This window comes from Quercus suber, unplaced genomic scaffold (assembly GCF_002906115.3).
Source record: "Quercus suber isolate HL8 unplaced genomic scaffold, Cork oak 2.0 scaffold_109, whole genome shotgun sequence".
NCBI lineage: Eukaryota > Viridiplantae > Streptophyta > Magnoliopsida > Fagales > Fagaceae > Quercus > Quercus suber.
Window position 1 is genome coordinate 589636 of NW_027069574.1, and position 20076 is coordinate 609711.

General features: G+C 33.2%; 1 protein-coding gene across 1 annotated transcript; it reads left to right on the forward strand.

Moving 5' to 3' along the window:
* The first annotated feature begins 882 nt into the window (after window positions 1-882).
* On the forward strand, window positions 883-10492 carry LOC112003600 (transcription initiation factor TFIID subunit 12b). The gene is made up of 9 exons (XM_024035809.2): window positions 883-1744; window positions 3954-4166; window positions 5171-5746; window positions 5860-5934; window positions 6813-6891; window positions 9005-9069; window positions 9215-9250; window positions 9325-9574; window positions 9952-10492. Exons 1-8 carry the CDS (start codon window positions 1043-1045, stop codon window positions 9505-9507), a joined length of 1929 nt encoding a protein of 642 aa, XP_023891577.1. The 5' UTR covers window positions 883-1042; the 3' UTR covers window positions 9508-9574; window positions 9952-10492.
* The last annotated feature ends 9584 nt before the right edge of the window (window positions 10493-20076 follow it).

Consider the following 20076-nt stretch of genomic DNA (forward strand, 5'->3'; position numbering starts at 1 on the left):
GACTGAGAGAAGAACACTGTAACATCAAAAACTGACATTGTAATCAAATCTGAAAAAAATATATAAGAACCAGTCTCCTCGGACTTTGCCGATGACCTTTTTCTTTAGTTTAAACTTGCTTAGTTCCACTATTTTGTCATCAAAACCTACTGGACTTGTTGTTCGATTAACTAAAGCCTAGTTTTCCAACCTATTTTCTACAAATTCATTGTTTTGGGCTTTTTAGACCTAAATCCATCAACTTGTTGGGCTCAAAATTCAAATCTGGTCCTTACATATATAATTTTACAAAGAATTTTTGCAATTATGTATGTTCAGTGTAGACAAATTTTAAAGAATATAAACATTTTTGTATATTCAATTTATACATTTTTTTTAAGGAATATATATACAATTATGTATATTTAATGTACTTAGTTTTTCAAAGAATATATGTACGATTCTGGTCAGTCATTATACAAAATTTTTCAAAGAATAAATACAAAATATATTTTCAAATAATGTATACAATTTTATATATTCATTGTATACAAATTTTCAAAAAAATTTCATAATTTTAATAAAACTTCACTTTCCTTTTTCTTAAAAAAAAAAAACAGAGTAAGGATAAACTCAAAAAATGCTTTAATTATCTTTAAAAACTAAAAAAAAAAAAAAAAAATCCCACACTGAAGAAAGATTAGAAGAGAATTATGATAAACTCAAGAAATATTTTTAATTATCTTTAAAAACTAAAAAAATCTTCGGTCTTTGCAGCCATTTTTTCTAAAAAGAAAAAGAAAAAAAAAGTCACACATCTGATCCACCGTTCGATTATCCCTTTTACTGACGTGTACGGCTCAGATCCATCCTTCTCCCTCCCTCCCATCTTCCCTTTCCCGATTCCCTCTGTTTCTTTCTTCTTCTCCTTCTCCTCTTGTTTCTCTCTCTGTCTCAATCTCAAACTCTCAAAAAACCCAAAAACAATGAAGAATTTTTAAGGCAAAAACCAGTCCAAACCCAGGAGAATCGAGATACCCATTACCCCAATTCTTGTAAAGAAATGGCAGAAACTTCAGTTTCATCCCCAAAACCTCTCCAACCTTCAAACCCCATAGACCCATCTTCAGCAACACCACCAACACAGTCACAAACGCCAACACAAACACAAGCAACACTCACAAATATGGCAACCCCATCAAATTCCACACAAAACCCACCTCCCATTCCTTCTCCTTCTCCTCTTTCTCACTCTCCTTCTCTTGATCACATCTCGTCTCCACCACAAATCCCTCAACAGCAGCAGCAGCAGCAGCAACAACAAGCTGTTGGTTTAGATTACCAACAAAAGCAACAACTTTTACAGCAACAGCAGCAGCAGCAGCAATCTCAAACGTTGTCTCAAAATGTCCCTGGTTTATCAAGCTACCAACTCCAAAGCCTTCAACGCTCTCCATCCATGTCAAGATTGAACCAATTGACCCAACTTCAACAACAACAATTTGGAGTCTTGAGGCAACAGCAACAGCAGCAGCAGGGTCTTTATGGGAATGTGAATTTTGGTGGGTCAGCTGGGATTCAACAGCAAAGCCAGCAGGGCCAGCAGACACAGCAACAACAGCAACAGACTCAGCAGCAATTGGGTACTAATGCTGGGAACTTGTCAAGGTCAGCTCTGATAGGCCAGAGTGGCCATCTGCCTTTGTTGTCAGGGGCTGCTGCAGCAGCCGCGCAGTATAACTTGAATCCGCAATTGTTAGCCTCGGTATGAATTCTGTACTTGACTCTTTGAGTGTCTGTTTTCTTGTGTGGCAATTTGTTGGCATTGGTGTGAATTGTGTTAATTGAATTTTTGATGTGGTTTTGTTTTTTTCTTGCTTTGGAAGGCGGAATTTTAGCGGGATTTGCTTGTTAGAAGCAAGAAAGGTGACTTTGAATGGTTTAAAGATGGTACTTTTGGGAATTATTGATAAATTTGGAATTGCTATGACATCAATTGCATCCAAAAGGATGTAAATGTATATTAGATTAGATGCGTTCATATAAGGAAAAAAAATCAACCGGAGTTCTGATTTATACAAGTAATGAAGCTGTTAGTAGTGTAGGATGTTCCCTATTTATGTTGGTAGATACAGATTCTGCTTACTTTTTTTAAGAATTTAATGTCTGAAATTTTCTATTTGGTAGTCTGTTTTATTTGTATGTTTGTGTGACAGTCACTTCTTTGAGAGGGGTTGGTGGGGGGATGGGGGTGAAAGAATTCTTGTTATGGAATTTTTTATGTGATTTTCTTGCTTTAGAAGGAAGTTTTTTTTTTTTTTTTTTTTTTTTTTTTTTTTTTTTTTTTGGGATAAGTAATAAATTTTTTATTCAAACATTAAAAAAGAGAGTCACCATGAGCTATTGGAAATATTTTTGTGATTTATTGATCAATAGGAATTGCTATGACATCAATTGCATCCAAATGGATGTAGCTGTATATTAGAGTATCTATGTTCATGTAAGGGAAATAAATAAACTAGATGTATGATTAGTAGTGTGGAATTCTCCCTATTTATGTTGGTAGATAAAAATCTTGCATACTTTTTTTAAGAATGCAATACATCCACACTTGACTCCTTGGTAGTCTGTTTTATTTTTATTCCAGAGTGGCAATTGGTTGGCCTTGGTGGTGAATTGGGTTATTGAATCTTTGATGTGATTTCTTGCTTTGGGAGATGGAATTTTAGTAGGGTTTAGTTGTTAGAAGCAAGAAAGGTGATTTGGAATGGTTTGAAGATGGTACCTTTATTACCGATCCAAAAAATAAAGAGATGGTACCTTTATGAATATTATGTTGACAAGGCGACTTCTAGGGCTAAAAGTGTCTGTATGAGTATGTTGTTCTTGTGCTTAACCATGAACTATTGGAAATATTTTTGTGATTTATTGATCAATAGGAATTGCTATGACATCAATTGCATCCAAATGGATGTAGCTATATATTAGAGTATCTATGTTCATATAAGGGAAATAAATAAATCAGATGTATGATTAGTAGTGTGGAATTCTTCCTATTTATGTTGGTAGATAAAAATCTTGCATACTTTTTTTAAGAAAGCAATACATCCACACTTGACTCCTTGGTGGTTTGTTTTATTTTTATTCCAGAGTGGCAATTGGTTGGCCTTGGTGGTGAATTGGGTTATTGAATCTTTGATGTGATTTCTTGCTTTGGGAGATGGAATTTTAGTAGGGTTTAGTTGTTAGAAGCAAGAAAGGTGATTTGGAATGGTTTAAAGGTGGTACCTTTGTGAATGGTATATTGATATGGCCACTTCTAGGGGTAAAAGATGATACATTTGTGAAGTTTTCATTGGTGATGCCGAAGACGGTTGCCTCTCTCTTTTTTGCATGGAGGAATGGTTTGGGGAAACTTCTTTCCAAAATTTGGAATATGGTACCATCTTGTCTAATGTGGTTAGTTTGGCGGGAATGCAACACCCATACTTGTGAAAATACTGAGAGACTGCTAAATCTTTTTAAGTCTATGCTAGTTCGGACTTTGTTTGAGTGGGCTCATATATGGGGTTTTACGCAATATATTTCCATTTCTGATTTCCTACAATCTGTTAGTTTTTCTTCTTGATTCTTTTGCATTTCTCAAGTACAAAGTGTTCATTATCATGAACACGATGTTACTTTTTTCATTTTAATAAAATTTCTATTATCTATCAAAGAAAAATATTATTCTTGTGCTTAGCATATCAATTGCATCCAAAAGAATGTAACCATATATTAGAGTAAATTCTTTCATATAAGGAAAAAAATCAACCAAATGTGTTAATTTAGACAAATATTAAAGTTGGTTAGTGGTGTAGAATTTTCCCTATTTAGGTTGGTAGTCAAATATCCAGCTTACTTTCTTTAAGTATGCAATACGTCCGCAATTGACTTGACAACTCATTACATTCTTATTTTTTCCTGTATTGAAGCCAAGGCAGAAAGCTGGGTTGGTCCAAGGGTCTCAATTCCATCAAGGTAATTCACCTGGGCAAGCTTTACAAGGAATGCAAGCACTAGGGATGATGGGGCAAATCAATTTGAGCTCTCAAATAAGACCCAATTCCCTTGCTTATGCCCAGCGAATTAACCCGAGCCAAATGAGGCAACAATTGCAACAACAAAGTTCTCTAAACTCTCCACAGGTATAATGTTGCTTTATCTATATCCTGGTGCTGGATTTGGTTAGCTGGTGATAGATATGATTTTTGCCATTTTCTTCATTATCTATATGTTGTCATATTTAGTTTCACATTTTGTTCTCATGTTCTAAGATGAAGGATACTGATAAGCTTTTGCTTATCCCGAAAGCTTGACAGGGACATACAATATTATGTGTTATTTATTTATAATTTTTTCTTCTTCTGTGTTTTGATTGATATGGTGGCAGTCCAGTACTTAAGTTTGCAGTACACAAAATCCCAGATGTCTCTAAAATTAAATGCACTGACACTTTTCAGAAGAACTTTGATTTAATTTATTAGTTTTTATTTGTTGGATTCGCTTGAGGTAGATTACCACTTGTCCCCAAAAGCTTAAGTTATTATGAGAATGTGAATTTAATCATTTAACCATTACACCTAATCATAAAAATTGGTAAGTAGTTGGATTTAGCAATAGAATGGGTAATCAACATTCCAGATATTTTTCCTAGAGTGGAATTGGGAACTCAATTTTTAACTCTTTAATTGGACTTTAAAAAAAAAATACAGTTAACTATTAGAACATATTATCAATCTTGGGGGTATTGGAAGTCCCATGAACGTGAGTCATTCAATTGTGTTCTGTGTAACTTTTGCAATAAGTCCTTTGTTTTTCTATAACTCCGAGCATCTGAAATTAGAATCTTCCATAGTGTGCTTGATCATTTCCAAAATTTAACAAATGCAATCGATCACATATTTTTTAATTGGCATCCTGTGGGTCTAGTTTCTGAAACGAATCAGCTTTTTTATGTAAATTGGTGATTTTGTGGAATTAATAGCATATTAATGTTGTTGATATACTTGATAGATACAGATGTATCAGAATATCTTTAAGCTTTCACAATCTTAGGCAATGCTGTTATGCTAGGTTTTCTTTGCATGTTGTACATTTCAACTTTTTTATGCATGATTATGACATCCGTTCCATCTTTACAAACTCACAGGTTCAAAGCTTACCAAGGGGGTCGTCACTATTTTTGAATCCTCAGTTATCTGGGTTGGCTCAGAATGGACAGCCAGCTATGATACAGAACACTTTAGCACAGCAACAGTGGTTGAAGCAAATGCCATCAATCTCTAGTTCTGGCTCATTCCGACTTCAACATCAGAGGCAGCAACAAGTCCTCATGCAGCAGCAACTGCCTTCATCTCCTCAGTTGCTTCCAAATTCTGTGACCCTAAACCAGCAGCAATTATCTCAGCTAGTACACCAGCAGCAGCAGCAGCAGCAGCAGCAACCAATGGGGCATCCACAGCTGCAGCAACAGCAGCAACAACAACAACAGCAACAACAGCCACAGCAACTACAACAACCTGCACAACAACTGCCTTTACATCAGCAGCAGCAGCAATCTCCTAGGATGCCTGGTCCGGCAGGCCAGAAATCCCTTAGTTTGACAGGATCACAGCCAGACGCTACTGCATCTGGTACAACTACACCAGGGGGGAGTTCCAGTCAAGGGACAGAAGCAACTAATCAACTTCTTGGGAAGAGAAAGATACAGGATTTGGTTTCACAGGTCTTTCCTGTGTTCAACTCTGTTAAATCTATTATTTTTCCTAATGATGTTCAGTTTCTCTTTCTAGCTTTTCTTTGCTCCAATTATATATATGTTTCTGTGATTGTGCTCAGGTAGATCCACAGGGAAAGGTGGATCCTGAACTTGAAGATATTCTTTTAGAGATTTCTGATGACTTCATCGATAATGTGAGGCTCTCAACTGTGGATAACTTTTTCATTTTATTGTCTTTTAAGATGCACAAACATGTTTGTGTGTATATGTCTGTCCATAAGTCCAAACAGAAAATCTCTCTCACCCTCCCTCCCTCTCTCTCTCTCTTATTGGTTTGTGAAGTGTAATCTTTCTTCAAATTTCTGCCAGGTTGCTCTATAAGTTTCATATTAATTATTAAATATTTTTATTTATATTATAATATCTTGGATTGATGTTCGTAATCTCAGATTCTGTGGTTACGAACATAGAAATCTTAGTAGTAACATCATGTCTGGGTTTGAACTATTAACGTGATTGTACTTAGGATTAGGGTTTTATGATGTACAAAAAACTGGTCCAACATAGCGTTAGGAGCAACAAAGAACAGAATCAACTACTGTGTTTCTGTTTCAATTCAGAATTAACTCCTGCATTTTAATAGCCCTATTCTTGCATCTCAAGTTCGAGTTCCATCCTGTTGGATATATATATATATATGCTTTAAAGAAATAATCTGGAGTTGGGATTATCCCTTTAAAACATAGGTTGAAGTTTCTCTTCTGAATATTTTATTGTAACCTGATGAGGATGTTTGATGACTATTCTCTGTATGTTTCTTTCCATGCATTGAATAAAATTTTATTATATACAAAAAACATTGTTTGAATTTGCAATTACATTTCTTGATTGAACCAAACAACATTTATGAAGCCATGGCAATTCTGCCAGTTGTGTTGTGCAATTCGTGGTTTGCTACTGTAATCTACCTGGTTGTATACTATACTTTTAATTGTCATTCCTTGTTAATGACTTCTATGTTTTAGCTGAGATTATGATGGTCTTACAGATAAGGACTTGAATCTATGTGCAGGTGACTGCATTTGCGTGCAGTTTGGCAAAACATCGGAAGTCTCCAAATATAGAGTCCAAGGATTTATTGCTTCATCTAGGTTTGTGCTGAACTACAGATATTTCACCTGCAGATTTCTCATTTGTGACAAAAATTTAATCACTGATTTTGCTGGTTCTTTGATTGGCTGAAGTTTAAGAAGAGATAAAATTTTGTAAGATTTGAAAAAGAGTGTGATGGCGCAATCATTATAGCATGGTTAAAGAAAGGATATTCTCTTTGGAAGCCTAAGGCTAAGGCAAAGCCCAAGAATAAGTGTTTGTGGTAGCTAATTAGGATTTTATATATTTTATTTGGTTATTCTTGAGTTAAGGGTATTTTAGTAATCTTACAATTTTGGGTATGGGCCATAGTTATGGGACATGGGCTTTATTTTATTAATAAGTCTTATTTAGTTTATGGGTATTTATGTATGGACTTTGGTTTAATTTATTAGGTTTTATTATATTAATAAGTCATCTTCATGTATGAGCTTTGGTTTAATTTATTAGTATTCCTATTCCTAGTAGAAATTCTATCACTACTAGCACAAGTAAGAGTCTTTATATATATTGTGCTCAATGCATTTAAAGGAAGTTGAATGAGTTGATTAATAAAATTATTGTGTTTTGATTGATAGGCATGTTGGACTTTGTTAGTTCTTTCTCATTCTCTCCTCTTTCTTTTCTTCATCTTCTTTTTCTAAATTTACTGTTCACGGCTACTGTTGACACAGCCCCTGAACAACCCTAGTTTCTCTCTAATTCTTCTTCTTTCCTAACCCTAAACCCCCCATGAATACGCATAGACAGATTTCCTAATTTGTCCTACCTCAGAGTGACTTGAAGAAGTTTCTGATTCTGCATGCTGATTTGTTGGCGAATTAAAGTGCTATGGAAAATATAAAGTTCTTTCATATAAAAATCTTATTTATACTTCTATTGCCAAATACTACTTTTCTTTGTCAAAAAAATATAGAAAATTCTTCTTATTAAATATGCACACCAGAGAACAATTGCTCACTCTTTAGAACTTTGGTTGTAGTGGAAACATTTGCATGCACTGCAAAGGATGGTGGATGTTGAACAGTTGTCTCCACTTTTTCATTGCCATGGGCATGTTTGCAATTTTGGTATACCTGTTCTGGTTGTAAGTTATTCTTTTGAAGGTCATCTGCTTGTCTCTCACCATTTGGTGAGTTGAGAGAAATTATAACATGGAATAGGGCCAAGATTATGAAGAGTCAGTCTTTGGCAACTGTCCGGTGTCCACCATTATTTCAACCAACTTGAGTTTTCTTTTCCCATTTGCCAATTTACCTCTCTCTTTCTCTGTCTGTCTCTCTCTGTCACAACTACATAAAACCATCTTCTAGAGTACTAAGCTGCATTGGTATAGATATTAGTATGATATTTTCTTTTTTATAGTTAATAGAAGCTTTATTGGAAAAGGTACATATTGTTCACAATGGTGAACAAATTGTTTTTGAAACAATTACATAAAAATCAACAAGAAGAGATAACAGATTGTAGGAAATAAAAAATGGAAATACTGGATTAATGATTTCACAAAACTGCATTAATGATTTCCTCCTATTTTGTTGCAAAATGAAGTTCCTTTAACTGGGAGGCAATCCCTTGCCAGCCAGCCAGATTAGTTAATCCTGTCTTTTGATCCATAACTCTTTCTTGCATACAGTATAATATAGAATAGCTTGTCTTTTCACTTGCGGCAATTTTCTGAGTAGTCTGTTTTATAGAATCCAAATATCAAGTTTAAGACCCATTATAAGGAGACTAACCTCCCTTTCTCAAACTGACCTTACATAAGAAGGTATCTATCAAGAAAGGTTAGAAGAAGAAAAAGGTGTTTTTGGGGTGAAAATATGATTATGCACTCAACTTTTGCATTTTATTTTCTTTTTGACTATGTCTCTGATGTGATTAAACAAGAAGATATAAGAGGCTTGAGGGGTTGATGTTAGGGTGTATTTTGGCAATATTTATGTGGAGCAAACTCCAGGCAAACATGAAATGCATGAATGAAATGATAGCATAGCCACAGAGGACTAAATATGTTGATGAAAATGGTTCATGGCAAAACAGTGTTGATTCAATGTCTTAAGTGAAGTACATAGAACCTTAATAAATCTAATGCATGGAAATACTGTGCAGAGAAAAATTGGAATTTGAACGTTCCAGGATATTCAAGTGAAGAGCGGAAGTGCCGAAGCAAACCTGTAAGCATCCTCCATTTGTTTTTCAGATTGTTATACTTGAAATACTGTATCATATTGGGTGTATTTACCATTTTTTTTTTTAATTTACCAAAAAGAGAAATAACAATTCAAAAATATTTTGATTCCTCAATTTTATATTTTGCAGTTATCAAGTGATCTCCACAAGAAGCGTATTGATTATGTAAGTTCTGAGTATCTTTACTACCTGAATCCTTCTATTTGGCACCTCGTCTTTTTACACTAGTGTTTTTTCAGATACGATCACTGATGGGATCCCAACACTCTGAAACAAATATGAGCAATCCTAAAGAGATTATAAGACAGGGACTTGGTAACCCGGTTGGTGTCAACCACCATGTGCGACCTTCCTTGAGTTCGGAGCAGTTGGTTTCCCAATCAACCAGTCCCCAAATGCTACAGCAGATGACACGGTTTTAATGGATATGGACTCTCATTTCTTGTTTGGTCTTCACAAAGATTGGGTATAACTGCATGGACCTCATTGGTAAGTTTTTTCGGCATTTGGATAGTGAACTTATTGCCTTCTCTCTCAGATGGTAACTGTCGTAGGACCTGAAGTTGCATGCAGCACGTGAATATTGAAGGAACCCATATAACAATTTGTTGCATGATTTTTGCTATTTGTTAAAATGGTGCATTTTCAAGAAGCAAGCATATGGGCATTGTACTACTTAAATCTGTGTGTAAAGGCCATTAGAGACTGCCTTTGGAATAAACCTCATGAACTAATACTTTATGGATCGACAAATCCTACCATTATGTGTTGGGTGATATTTGTTTTTAACTAGCATGCATGCCTTTAAAAATTCTTTCCTGTCCTGCTAAAATAAAGTACTAATCTTTAATTTCTTTGTATCACAGGTTGGACAAACAAATACAGATTGCCAAAAGTAGTATCACAGCTGTAATTACTTAGCAACTATCAAAGACATGAAAATTGGTTGGAAGGGATCATATTAGTTGACCATCCTTCCACATTGTTATATATTTAGATGCATGATGATTTGGTTGAGGTGATAATTCATTGCCCATAAGTTGGAAAAATGATCTTATATTTCCGCTGCGGAAACATGTTATACCACCTCCATAAGTTGAGCTCATGCCTCCAACTGCATAAAACCAAGCAAGTTGGTTGGGCTTTGTATTCTAGATTGTTTAGAGAAAATTTTCATATGTTTAGGATTGGGGATCTATTTTGTAATGTAATTGATATACAGAATATGGTTGGATGGGTTTTGGTTGCTAATTTGTTCTTGCACTGGCTCAACGACTTTTAAGGCCATTTGAAGCCTGACAGTTCTCAATGTCTCAGAGTTGATCCATTTTCTCATCAAGAGCTGTGGAATATGAATTTCAAGGACAAGCAGTTATTTTGGTTATTGATATATGATGTTTCAATTTAGTGTTTGATTCTCGATTAAATTTAAAGGGTCCTCATTAAGTCCTACTAACCTTACTAATGGAAATCAATGACATGCATGATTTTTGCCTATGTGGCATGATTAATGGCAGTGATAATTGAAATATTTGCATTGCATTATGTTAAACCACTTGCTCCAGGACTTCCATCAATTCCTTTGAGTTTCATCACGATAATGAACAATATTACAACATGCCTGTGTAGCAATTGTTAGACAAATGAGACATTTATTGAGCAAACTTTTATGGGCATGCATGAATGCAATCAATATTAAAATGGAAATGTAGTAACCGCCAGGTAACATCGAGGTTGGTGCTTTTACAATTTTGGTATTTAGAGAAACCAAATCTTTTCTGATGATCAAATTCTTATACCCTATCTCCTTTCAAAAGTCACCACAGTAGTGATTTACATAACAAAAATGTTATGGCAGAAGGCACATAATAATAACAGGATAATAAAAACATGTTTGCTACCAACAAAAGATAATATTTAAACCACTTTCTCAATAAGAAAACACGATTATATGAATATGGCAGGAATAAGTTAGCAACAACAGGTAAAAAAAAAAAAGGAATAATATTAATGCTTAATTAATCACAATAAAAGAGGGGAAGGGGGATTAGTTTGTTGTGCTTGGTTCCTTAGCAGATTTAAATCCAAGAAGGAAACCAATCTCCAATGTGGGCAATCTCACTGGGAAATCCTGCCATAGAAATTGCCTACTTTAAAAGAATGGATCTAAATGGCTTAATCTCAAGTCCTTTAACTTGCTAGAGAGTAGGCTATTGAGAGGGAGAGAAGAGGATAGCCTATTGGTGCATGTCTTATCACACTCTTATTTTCTCACTTTACTTTTTATCCTCTCTGTGTTTTTGTTGTTTTCTTTCTCTTTGTTTTCTCACTTGTTCCTTCTTACTTCTAACTTTTGCTCCTTATTGCTTGCTCCTCTTGTTGCTGTGCATAGCTAAGGCCCCTTTATATTGCCTGTCGTGATAAGTTTTATTGTTTTACCCCTCAACTACTTTTGACTTGGTATGGGTGTCCTTCTCGGGCCACCCCTTGGTCTGTTGGCTGCTCAGTTAGCACCACTACCCTGTGCTGCTAGCCGCGCCGCGTTCCATTTCTAGACAAAAGAGTTTTGTTTTATTTTCTTTCTCTCCGTGGCATTCCCATCCAGATAAGGGTTAGGGTATTATCTCTTACTAACTCTTATGGCATGCACCTAGTGATTCTAGGTTAGCTTCCCCTCTTTTGGGTGGTATGTCATCACAGTAGGACATTTCCCCCAAAAGAGCTTGAGCGTGAATCCCAGAATAGACTTCCCTTTCTCCCTACCGCTAGACCATACTCTCTTTTACCTCTGACCCATGGCCCACCGCACTTGTAGTGGCTGGGTATAAGTGGATGGTGCCTAAACTTTGTGCGTGCTTTACTTTCATGTGAGTCCATGGCTTGTCTGTTGTTCATGCCATTGCCATTGCCTGTGGGTTTGTCTGGTCTTTGCTACAGTCCTACTGCTTATTTTTTTAACCTTTTGTGGCGTGGATGAGTCATTGGGTCTTTGTTCTTTGTATCTCGCTTCCTCCTTGGGTTAGGTTTTGCTTGGGCATGGGCTCTTCTTTCTTCAATCTAGCCCTTGCCTTCTCTTACTTTTAGTTTATGGGTCGACTGACACTTCTACCACGCCATTCCATTGCTTCTACCATGTTATCACTCAACTTATGCTTGTTGGGCCTTCTTTGGGCCTGCTATATACTTTTTCTTTACTCAATTCATGTTGCCCAGTACTTTTGCTGCATTAATTCTCACACTATCTTGGGTTTCCTTGGCTTATTTTATTCCTTTGGGCATTCTCAGTCTACTTCATTCCTTTGGACATCCTCAGCCCATTCCAATCCTACATTTCCATGGGCTTTTGCTAAATCTTTCGAGCTTCGTGACCTAATTACCATATCTTTTATTTCTGGGGCTTGTTGGCCTTTGCACCAACCCTATTTACTAATTCCTTTCTTTAGGCCCTTTCGGCCCATTTTTGCTTGCTTCCCATTTTTTATGATTCTCATGGGCTTATTATTTCCTTCTTTTGGCTCCCTTGGGCCCGTTTGCTTTCTTTGTGGCATTTTTTACTACTTTCGAGGCCTATGGACTATTATCCCTACCATTTGAGCTTATTGGTTTTCTTTATTTTGCTAGCTCTTCTTTCTTTACCCTTTTTATATGTTGGGCTTCTTCTTGTTATTGGGGTTTTTTTTGCCAAAGTGGACATCAACAATGGCAAACTAATATATACACCATTTAAGGTCAGTATTCCTCCAATTTAATTCAAATTGATGATATCTTCTACAAGAACAATCTAGGTCTTTTTATTTTCATTGTCAGCTCGACAAATGTGAATGCATTCGATGTTTTGTACCCCCTCCGACTGCACAAATTATTTTGTAATACATATTTTGTTGAGATTTTAAGTTCTTTTTTATTTTTATTTTTTATTGTGGTAATTTTAACATAGAGATCTTAATATTCAGCTTACAAGTTTTGATTTTCCTATCTAAAACCTTTAATAATAATAAATAAATAAAAATTAACATTTAGTGTTAGGTGTGTCCTCAATATATTCTTTCCTAAAAGATATGACAATCCTGAGCTCAAACCTTGATAAGGTTCCATGTCATAAAAAATAAAAGACTTGACAATCCTTTAGATAATGATTTTCAAGCCACATGCTTATATCTTTAGATTTTCATTGCGGGAAAGATGGTGTATGTAAAATCTTTAGTCTTTAATGTGATTTCTTACTAAATTCAACTATGAATTGGTAAAATTAAAGAAGATTATTATTTTATTAAGTGGACATTTTCACGAGAAGGTCTTTGTAACTTCTTGAGAAAGTTAATAAGAAGTTATTTATTTGTCGAGGCATGTGAGCTGCACTTTTGGGAGTATTTAAGGAATCATGGAAAAGGAAGAATGTTGTTAGGGGCTTGAAAATAACTACTGTTGCTCTTTGGACACAGAATGTGCAACCATACAAAGATTCAAGCATATAAGCATAAAAAAATTATTTTTGTATTTATGTATATGTGAGTTTCTGTTAAAATTATTGCAAATTTAACCTGGAAATTATTATATAAACCTTTGGTAACTCTTAGGTTACTATCAACCCTTAATTTATTTATTCATATGTCCTCTCTATGAATTACAGCAATGTCTCAAACTACAGATAACATATATTATATCATATTATGATTAAGTTGAAATTAATTTACATTTTATTTATTTCTAATATATAAAAATAAATATATTGAATTTACTCATGCATAACATAAATTAGCAACTAGTTTATCATATTTACATAACTTTTTGCTCTGAAATTTGTTTTGAGGAGAATTCTCTTCTTAAAAGGAATCTCATTTTAACTTTTGAAGGCTGATGTGACAACAAAATGATAAAATACGGTTCATCTACTTATTGATTTTTATAGCACTTTTTTTTTTTTTTTTGTGTGTGTGTGTGTGTGTGTGTGGATAGGAAATTTTTTTACATTTATAAGTACGTTTTTTTTTTGATAAACACATTTATAAGTACGTACTTGGACGTGACTTAACAACTTGCGGATAATCTATATGTCACGTGCATGTAAATGAGTGAAGTTGTTGAATCTCAGTGTCATCTTCCTAACACTTTGGAATGGTCCCCGCGGTAACTATCTTTCCTATCACATGGGAAATGGCCCCAACTCCCAAGGCGTTTAGATAGTCCATTCATTTGCATTTGCATTTAATACTTGCCTCTCTCAAATGGACCATTCCCTTGAATCCACGTCGCTAATATGGAAAACGTTAGCCAACTCATCACCTTGGCACAAGAGCAACAACACTTTTATGTTCTCTGATTTTATTTAGAAATGTTAGGATAATAATATTTTCATGATATTTTCATGATAAATTTTAAATAATAAGTGATTAATGGTTGTTATGAGTAGGAAAAAAATAATTTAAGTAGTAAATTAATTTTAATTAAAACTAATAATAACTAACTATTTAAGATTTTTAAAAAATATTATGAAAATATTAAAATGTAACTATTTATATTTCTATATATTGATTTTTGAGGGTAATATAGCATTTTTTGCATTGTTTGTTTGCTTTTATTCATCTCTTCCACTTTTTATTTTATTTTATTTTAGAAATATGTTTTTTTTTTTTTTTTTTTTTTTTTTTTTTTTCGGTTAGGTGGTCCATTAAGCCAACCAGACAAGTATGTACTATTTAATCATCATTATTAGGATTAGACCTTTTTGTCAACTTGCTCAAATTATTGTGCTGGGTTACCATCAGTTGCATTGGCTTTGGAGTCAAGAAACTCGGCCAAAATAGGAAAATGTCTTTTAAGAAAATAAGGGCAGTTTGGCAAAAGAGTTTGAGTAATGTTATTTGTAATTTTTAAAAATATATGTAGGTAAAAAGGTATATAAAAAAATGTGTAATGTTATTTAAAAACTGAAAATGAGTTGTTTAACAACTCTACCAAACGCACCCTAATTTAGCAAAATGATCATGTTTTGAAGTTTTCTAACAAATGTTTCTATTTTTTAAACTTGATTTTATCAAAATTGAGTTACAAGTTTAACTCAATATTTTGTCACTTAAATTTTTTTGAAAATTTAAGTGTAATTCGATTTTGATAATGTCAAGTTTTACTTAAAAAAACAATAGAACTCGATTTTGAGAATTTCTATTTTCAAGGCTTGTTTAGTAAGAGAATTTAAATATAGTTTTTTTTTTTTTTTTTTTTTTTTTTTTTTTTTTTTTTTTTGCAATTCATAAAATGGTGAGTCCCAAACTTGAATTCATGTTTGGCTAATATTTTCTAAATACAATTTTCAAAAAACTGTATCCTATTTTCCTGGTTTAGAACATGAATTTGCAAATGGCTAAATGGGTGTTTTTAGGATACAAAAAAATGTTTTTAATAATATAGTTGTAAATAAATTGAAAACAATAGACCCCACGTATTTGTCCAAACTCTTATCTCTTAAATTAAGGAGCTTATCTTTATTACAAAAAGAATTCCTACATTTCAAATTTGAAATTTATCATTTAAAAAAAAAAAAAAACATGATGAGCTCTATTATCTACACAAAAAAAGTAATCCACAGATTTGACACGTTACTTTTTGTGAATATATATTTTTTAAATCTCAAAAATAGAAATAGACTCCCAGACAATATTTTTTGTTTTTAGTATTTTGAAAATTGTTTTAAAAGTGAGAACCAAACATGTATAATATAAAAATTATTATCTAAAAACTAGTTTCAAGTTTAATTATTTGAATTTTTTTTTAAACTTTTTTGAAAACAAAAACAAAAATCCTCCTACCAATCCCTTTACACAGATCTCAATTTTGTTAAAATCGAATTCCAAAACAGAAGCATTTTGCTAAATAATTTGAAAAGATGAACAAATTGCTAAATTGTTTTCTAAAAAGGGCCATTTTTCCATTTTGGCCCAAGAAACACACATCCCTATTTCTCAGTCGATCATTTCTCTCTCTCTCTCTCTCTCTCTCTCTTTGAATAAAAAATAATTTTTATGACAATTGAATTGATAGGTTTCTACTACTTTGCATTTTAACTTTTTTAATTTTTTAATAATAATTTGCTACCTCAATAATTATGAATTTTTTTGTGATTTTAAACTCAATGTTAACCAAAAAAAAGAAAAAAGAAAAAAAGAAGGTAAAGAAGCAATCAATCTTAACTGTCCTACTTGAGCGTGACTCTAATGGAAAATTACTTGGTACTCTTAGATCTAGGTGAAATAGTACTCATTCTTCTTACATTTATAGTAGATTCCAGTATAAATTTAATTAGAGGAATCCACGAGGAATATGAGAGTAGAGAACACTACCTCATCGTGCTCCAAGAGTTCCTAATAATTACTTGACTTGAGTAGCTTCCTACCTCCAATTAAAGAATACTTAAATGACAGATAAGTCTCGTGCAATTTCTCAAGTGACTTAAGTTATAGTATGATTTGAGCCTCACTTCGAGGACTAATGGTTTAATTAAGGTTGTTCAAGACCCGTGAAATAGATGGAACTAATTGAACTCGAAACTACCACCACCCAACACAAATTTGATCCGTGTAACCCATCTTCCCTTGTAGGTTGATGACATGTCTAATTATTTTCTACTTGATCTGATCGGGTTGGGTGCAGACTGGGCACAAATCCGATCAGTGTACATTCATAGGTATAGCGTAGAAAGAGACGATCTCTCTAGTCTATGTAACCCTGTCGGAGAATATCCTAGTGCATTCCCAAAAAAGTTTCGGCCACAAATGTGCCAGGTGGGCCAGCTCTATGCAAATAATGGACTGGTCCCCATAATTTTTATTGTAGTAGTCTTATTTCACTTTTCCTTGACCCAAAAGTGTACCTTTTTCCTTTTCATATCAGAAGCACAAAGTGACGTTATTTTCTATTTTTTGGTAGAGAAATGCTATATCTACAATATTTTTACAATAATTTTACAACAAATTTTAAGTGGCAGGTTGTTACTGGTTATTATTGTTTAGGCAAAAAAGTAATCTTACTATTAGTTTCAAATTTGAACCAATAATAACTAACCACCTATGATTTGTTGTAAAAATATTGTAAAATTGTTGTAGACGTAGCATCTCTCTTTTTGGTAGCTAGCAAACTTAAACAAAAAAAAAAAGGTATAATTATTATGATTATGATGATTTTGTCTGGCTCAAACACGTTCCCAATGTGAGGAATCAGCTTCTGAATATATGACCTACAAGCCTTTGGTCTTGCTCCAAAGTATTACAGGCATAAACAAAAGAAAAAGTGACAAATAATGATGGTCCAGTGGTCCTGGCAATTTTTTTGTCCTTTTTTCTTTTTTTTTTTTCCGAGGAAAATTCCTTAGTTTTTTAGTTTATTTGTTTGATATAATTCTTAAAGAATTACTTTATTTTATTCTTTTAAAAAAGTATAATTATACTTTGATCAAATTTTAATTAATAAGAAAATTACTAAAGTGCTCATCAAAATGCACATATGGGATTGAGTTAGAAACTAATGTCACCATCCATAATATATATATCACTCACGAGAAGGGGCTTTGGAAGCATAGAGTCAATTCAACAATGGTGAATACAAATGCAATTGCAAGTCTTGGAAAGTTTTATATCTGTATATTAGTGAGATCATTCACTAACTTTCAAAGCTAGATCTATGATTTAATCTCTTCCTTGGATGAATCATGTAGCAATTATAAGCTTGCCTAACCAGTACTTATTAAGTAAACTCAATAAAGTTTCACCCTTTTTTTTTCAATTCAATTGTTGGGAGTAGGGAATAAAGTTTTACTTTTTCTTAAGTACAGTATAATTAAACTTATTTTATTGGGCAAGTTACAACTTACCTACTTTTGGTTTGGCTGAAATTTAAGTTGTTGGTTTGAAATTTGACACCTTATCCACCTGAAGTTAGCTCAGTTAGAATTCCGTAAACTATCTTTGTTAAAAACAGAGCTATATATGTAATTTTGCTTCACTTTTATGTCTATCTTCTCAAAAAACACAAAAAATACAAGATCAAATAAGGTAAAAAAAAAAAAATCTAGCGGAACACTTGTATCATAGGATTTCAAACTACAAGTAGGCAACTTAAATTTCTATCAAACATCAGGTGGGTAAAGTGTCAAATTTTAAATCACAAGTAGGTAACTTAAATTTTGGTCAAACTATAGGTAGGTAAGTTGTAAGTTACCCTATCTTATTTTTATCCTATCAAAATAAGATATACCAAATGAATATAATCCTTTATTATTATTTTTTTAGTCATATTATGTACTTTATTTTATTTTTTTAATTTCTTCCAAAGAGAGGCAAAGAATACCAATAATCTCTCCAACTAAACTTCATCTCTTGAATCATTCAAAAAAAAAAAACTCCCTAACTATCATTTTGTGTTTGCTTTATCTTCTACAATTTTTAATTTTTGTTTGTTTGTTTTGGATTCGAGTAGCTTCCTACCCCTAATCAAAGAATGCTTAAATGACAGATAAGCCTCGTGCAGTTTCTCAAGTGACTTAAGTTATAGTATGATTTGAGCCTCACTTCGAGGACTAATGGTTTAGTTAGGGTTGTCTAAGACCCGCGAAACAGACGGAACTAATTGAACTCGAAACTACCACCACCCAACAAGAGTTTGATCCATCCAACCCATCTTCTTTGTAGGTCGATGACATGTCTAATTATTTTCTACTTAATTTGATCGGGTTGGGTGCAGATTAGGCACAAATCCGATTCGTGTACATTCCTAGGTATAGCGTTGCAAGAGACAATCTCTCTAGTCTATGTAACCCTGTAGGAGAATATCCTAATGCATTCCCAAAAAAGTTTGGGCCACAAATGTGCCAGGTGGGACAGCTCTATGCAAATAATGGACTGGTCCCCATAATTTTTATTGTGCAACGTAGTCTTATTTCGCTTTTCCTTGACCCAAAAGAGTATGATTTTTCCTTTTCATATCAGATGCACAAAGTGACGTTATTTTCTATTTTTTGGTAGCTAGCAAACTTAAACAAAAACATAAGGTATAATTATTATGATTATGATGATTTTGTCTGGCTCAAATACGTTCCCAATGTGAGGAATCAGCTTCTGAATATATGACCTACAAGCTTTTGGTCTGTCTTGCCCCAAAGTATTACAGGCAAAAACAAAAGAAAAAGCAAGGTTTTCAGAACCAGACCGAATAGTGAGGTCGGATCATGAAAACCAAGAACCAGGATGAAAATCGGTTTTTTAAGCATAAAGAACTGGATCTTTTGTTAATTCCCTGAACCCCTAAAACCGAGGTTGGACCGCACGAACCGGTGGCAAGAACTGTGCGGTTCAACCCCTTAGCAATTTTATTTTTATTTTTATTTTATTTATTTTTATAAAAAACAACTTAACACAATTTTATTCTACTTAATTAAATTATTCATCTCTTACAAGAAATAAAAATAATAATAATTAAAATCCTTCAAAGATATTCAACTTTACTTCAAAAATTAATCATAAATTTTAATGTTTTCATGGTTATTATTTTATTTTATTTTATTAATTTTATTATTTAATTATTAAATATATGCTTGAAAATCATTAAATTTCCCTAACATATATAGATATATTGTCAATTTTGCTAGTTTTATAAATTTAATATATATATATATATATATATATATATATATATATTTAGGCTTTAGTTAATTATTAAATTAATTATGACGTCATTATAGTTCGGCCTCAAAAACCTTGAAGTATTACTTTATTTAATAATTAACATGTAAGTTACCCTATCTTATTTTTATCCTATCAAAATAAGATATACCAAATGAATATAATCCTTCATTATTATTTTTTTAGTCATATTTTGTACTTTATTTTATTTTTTTAATTTCTTCCAAAGAGTGGCAAAGAATACCAAAAGTCACTCCAACTAAACTTCATCTCTTGAATCATTCAAAAAAAAAAAAACTCCCTTCTATCATTTTGTGTTTG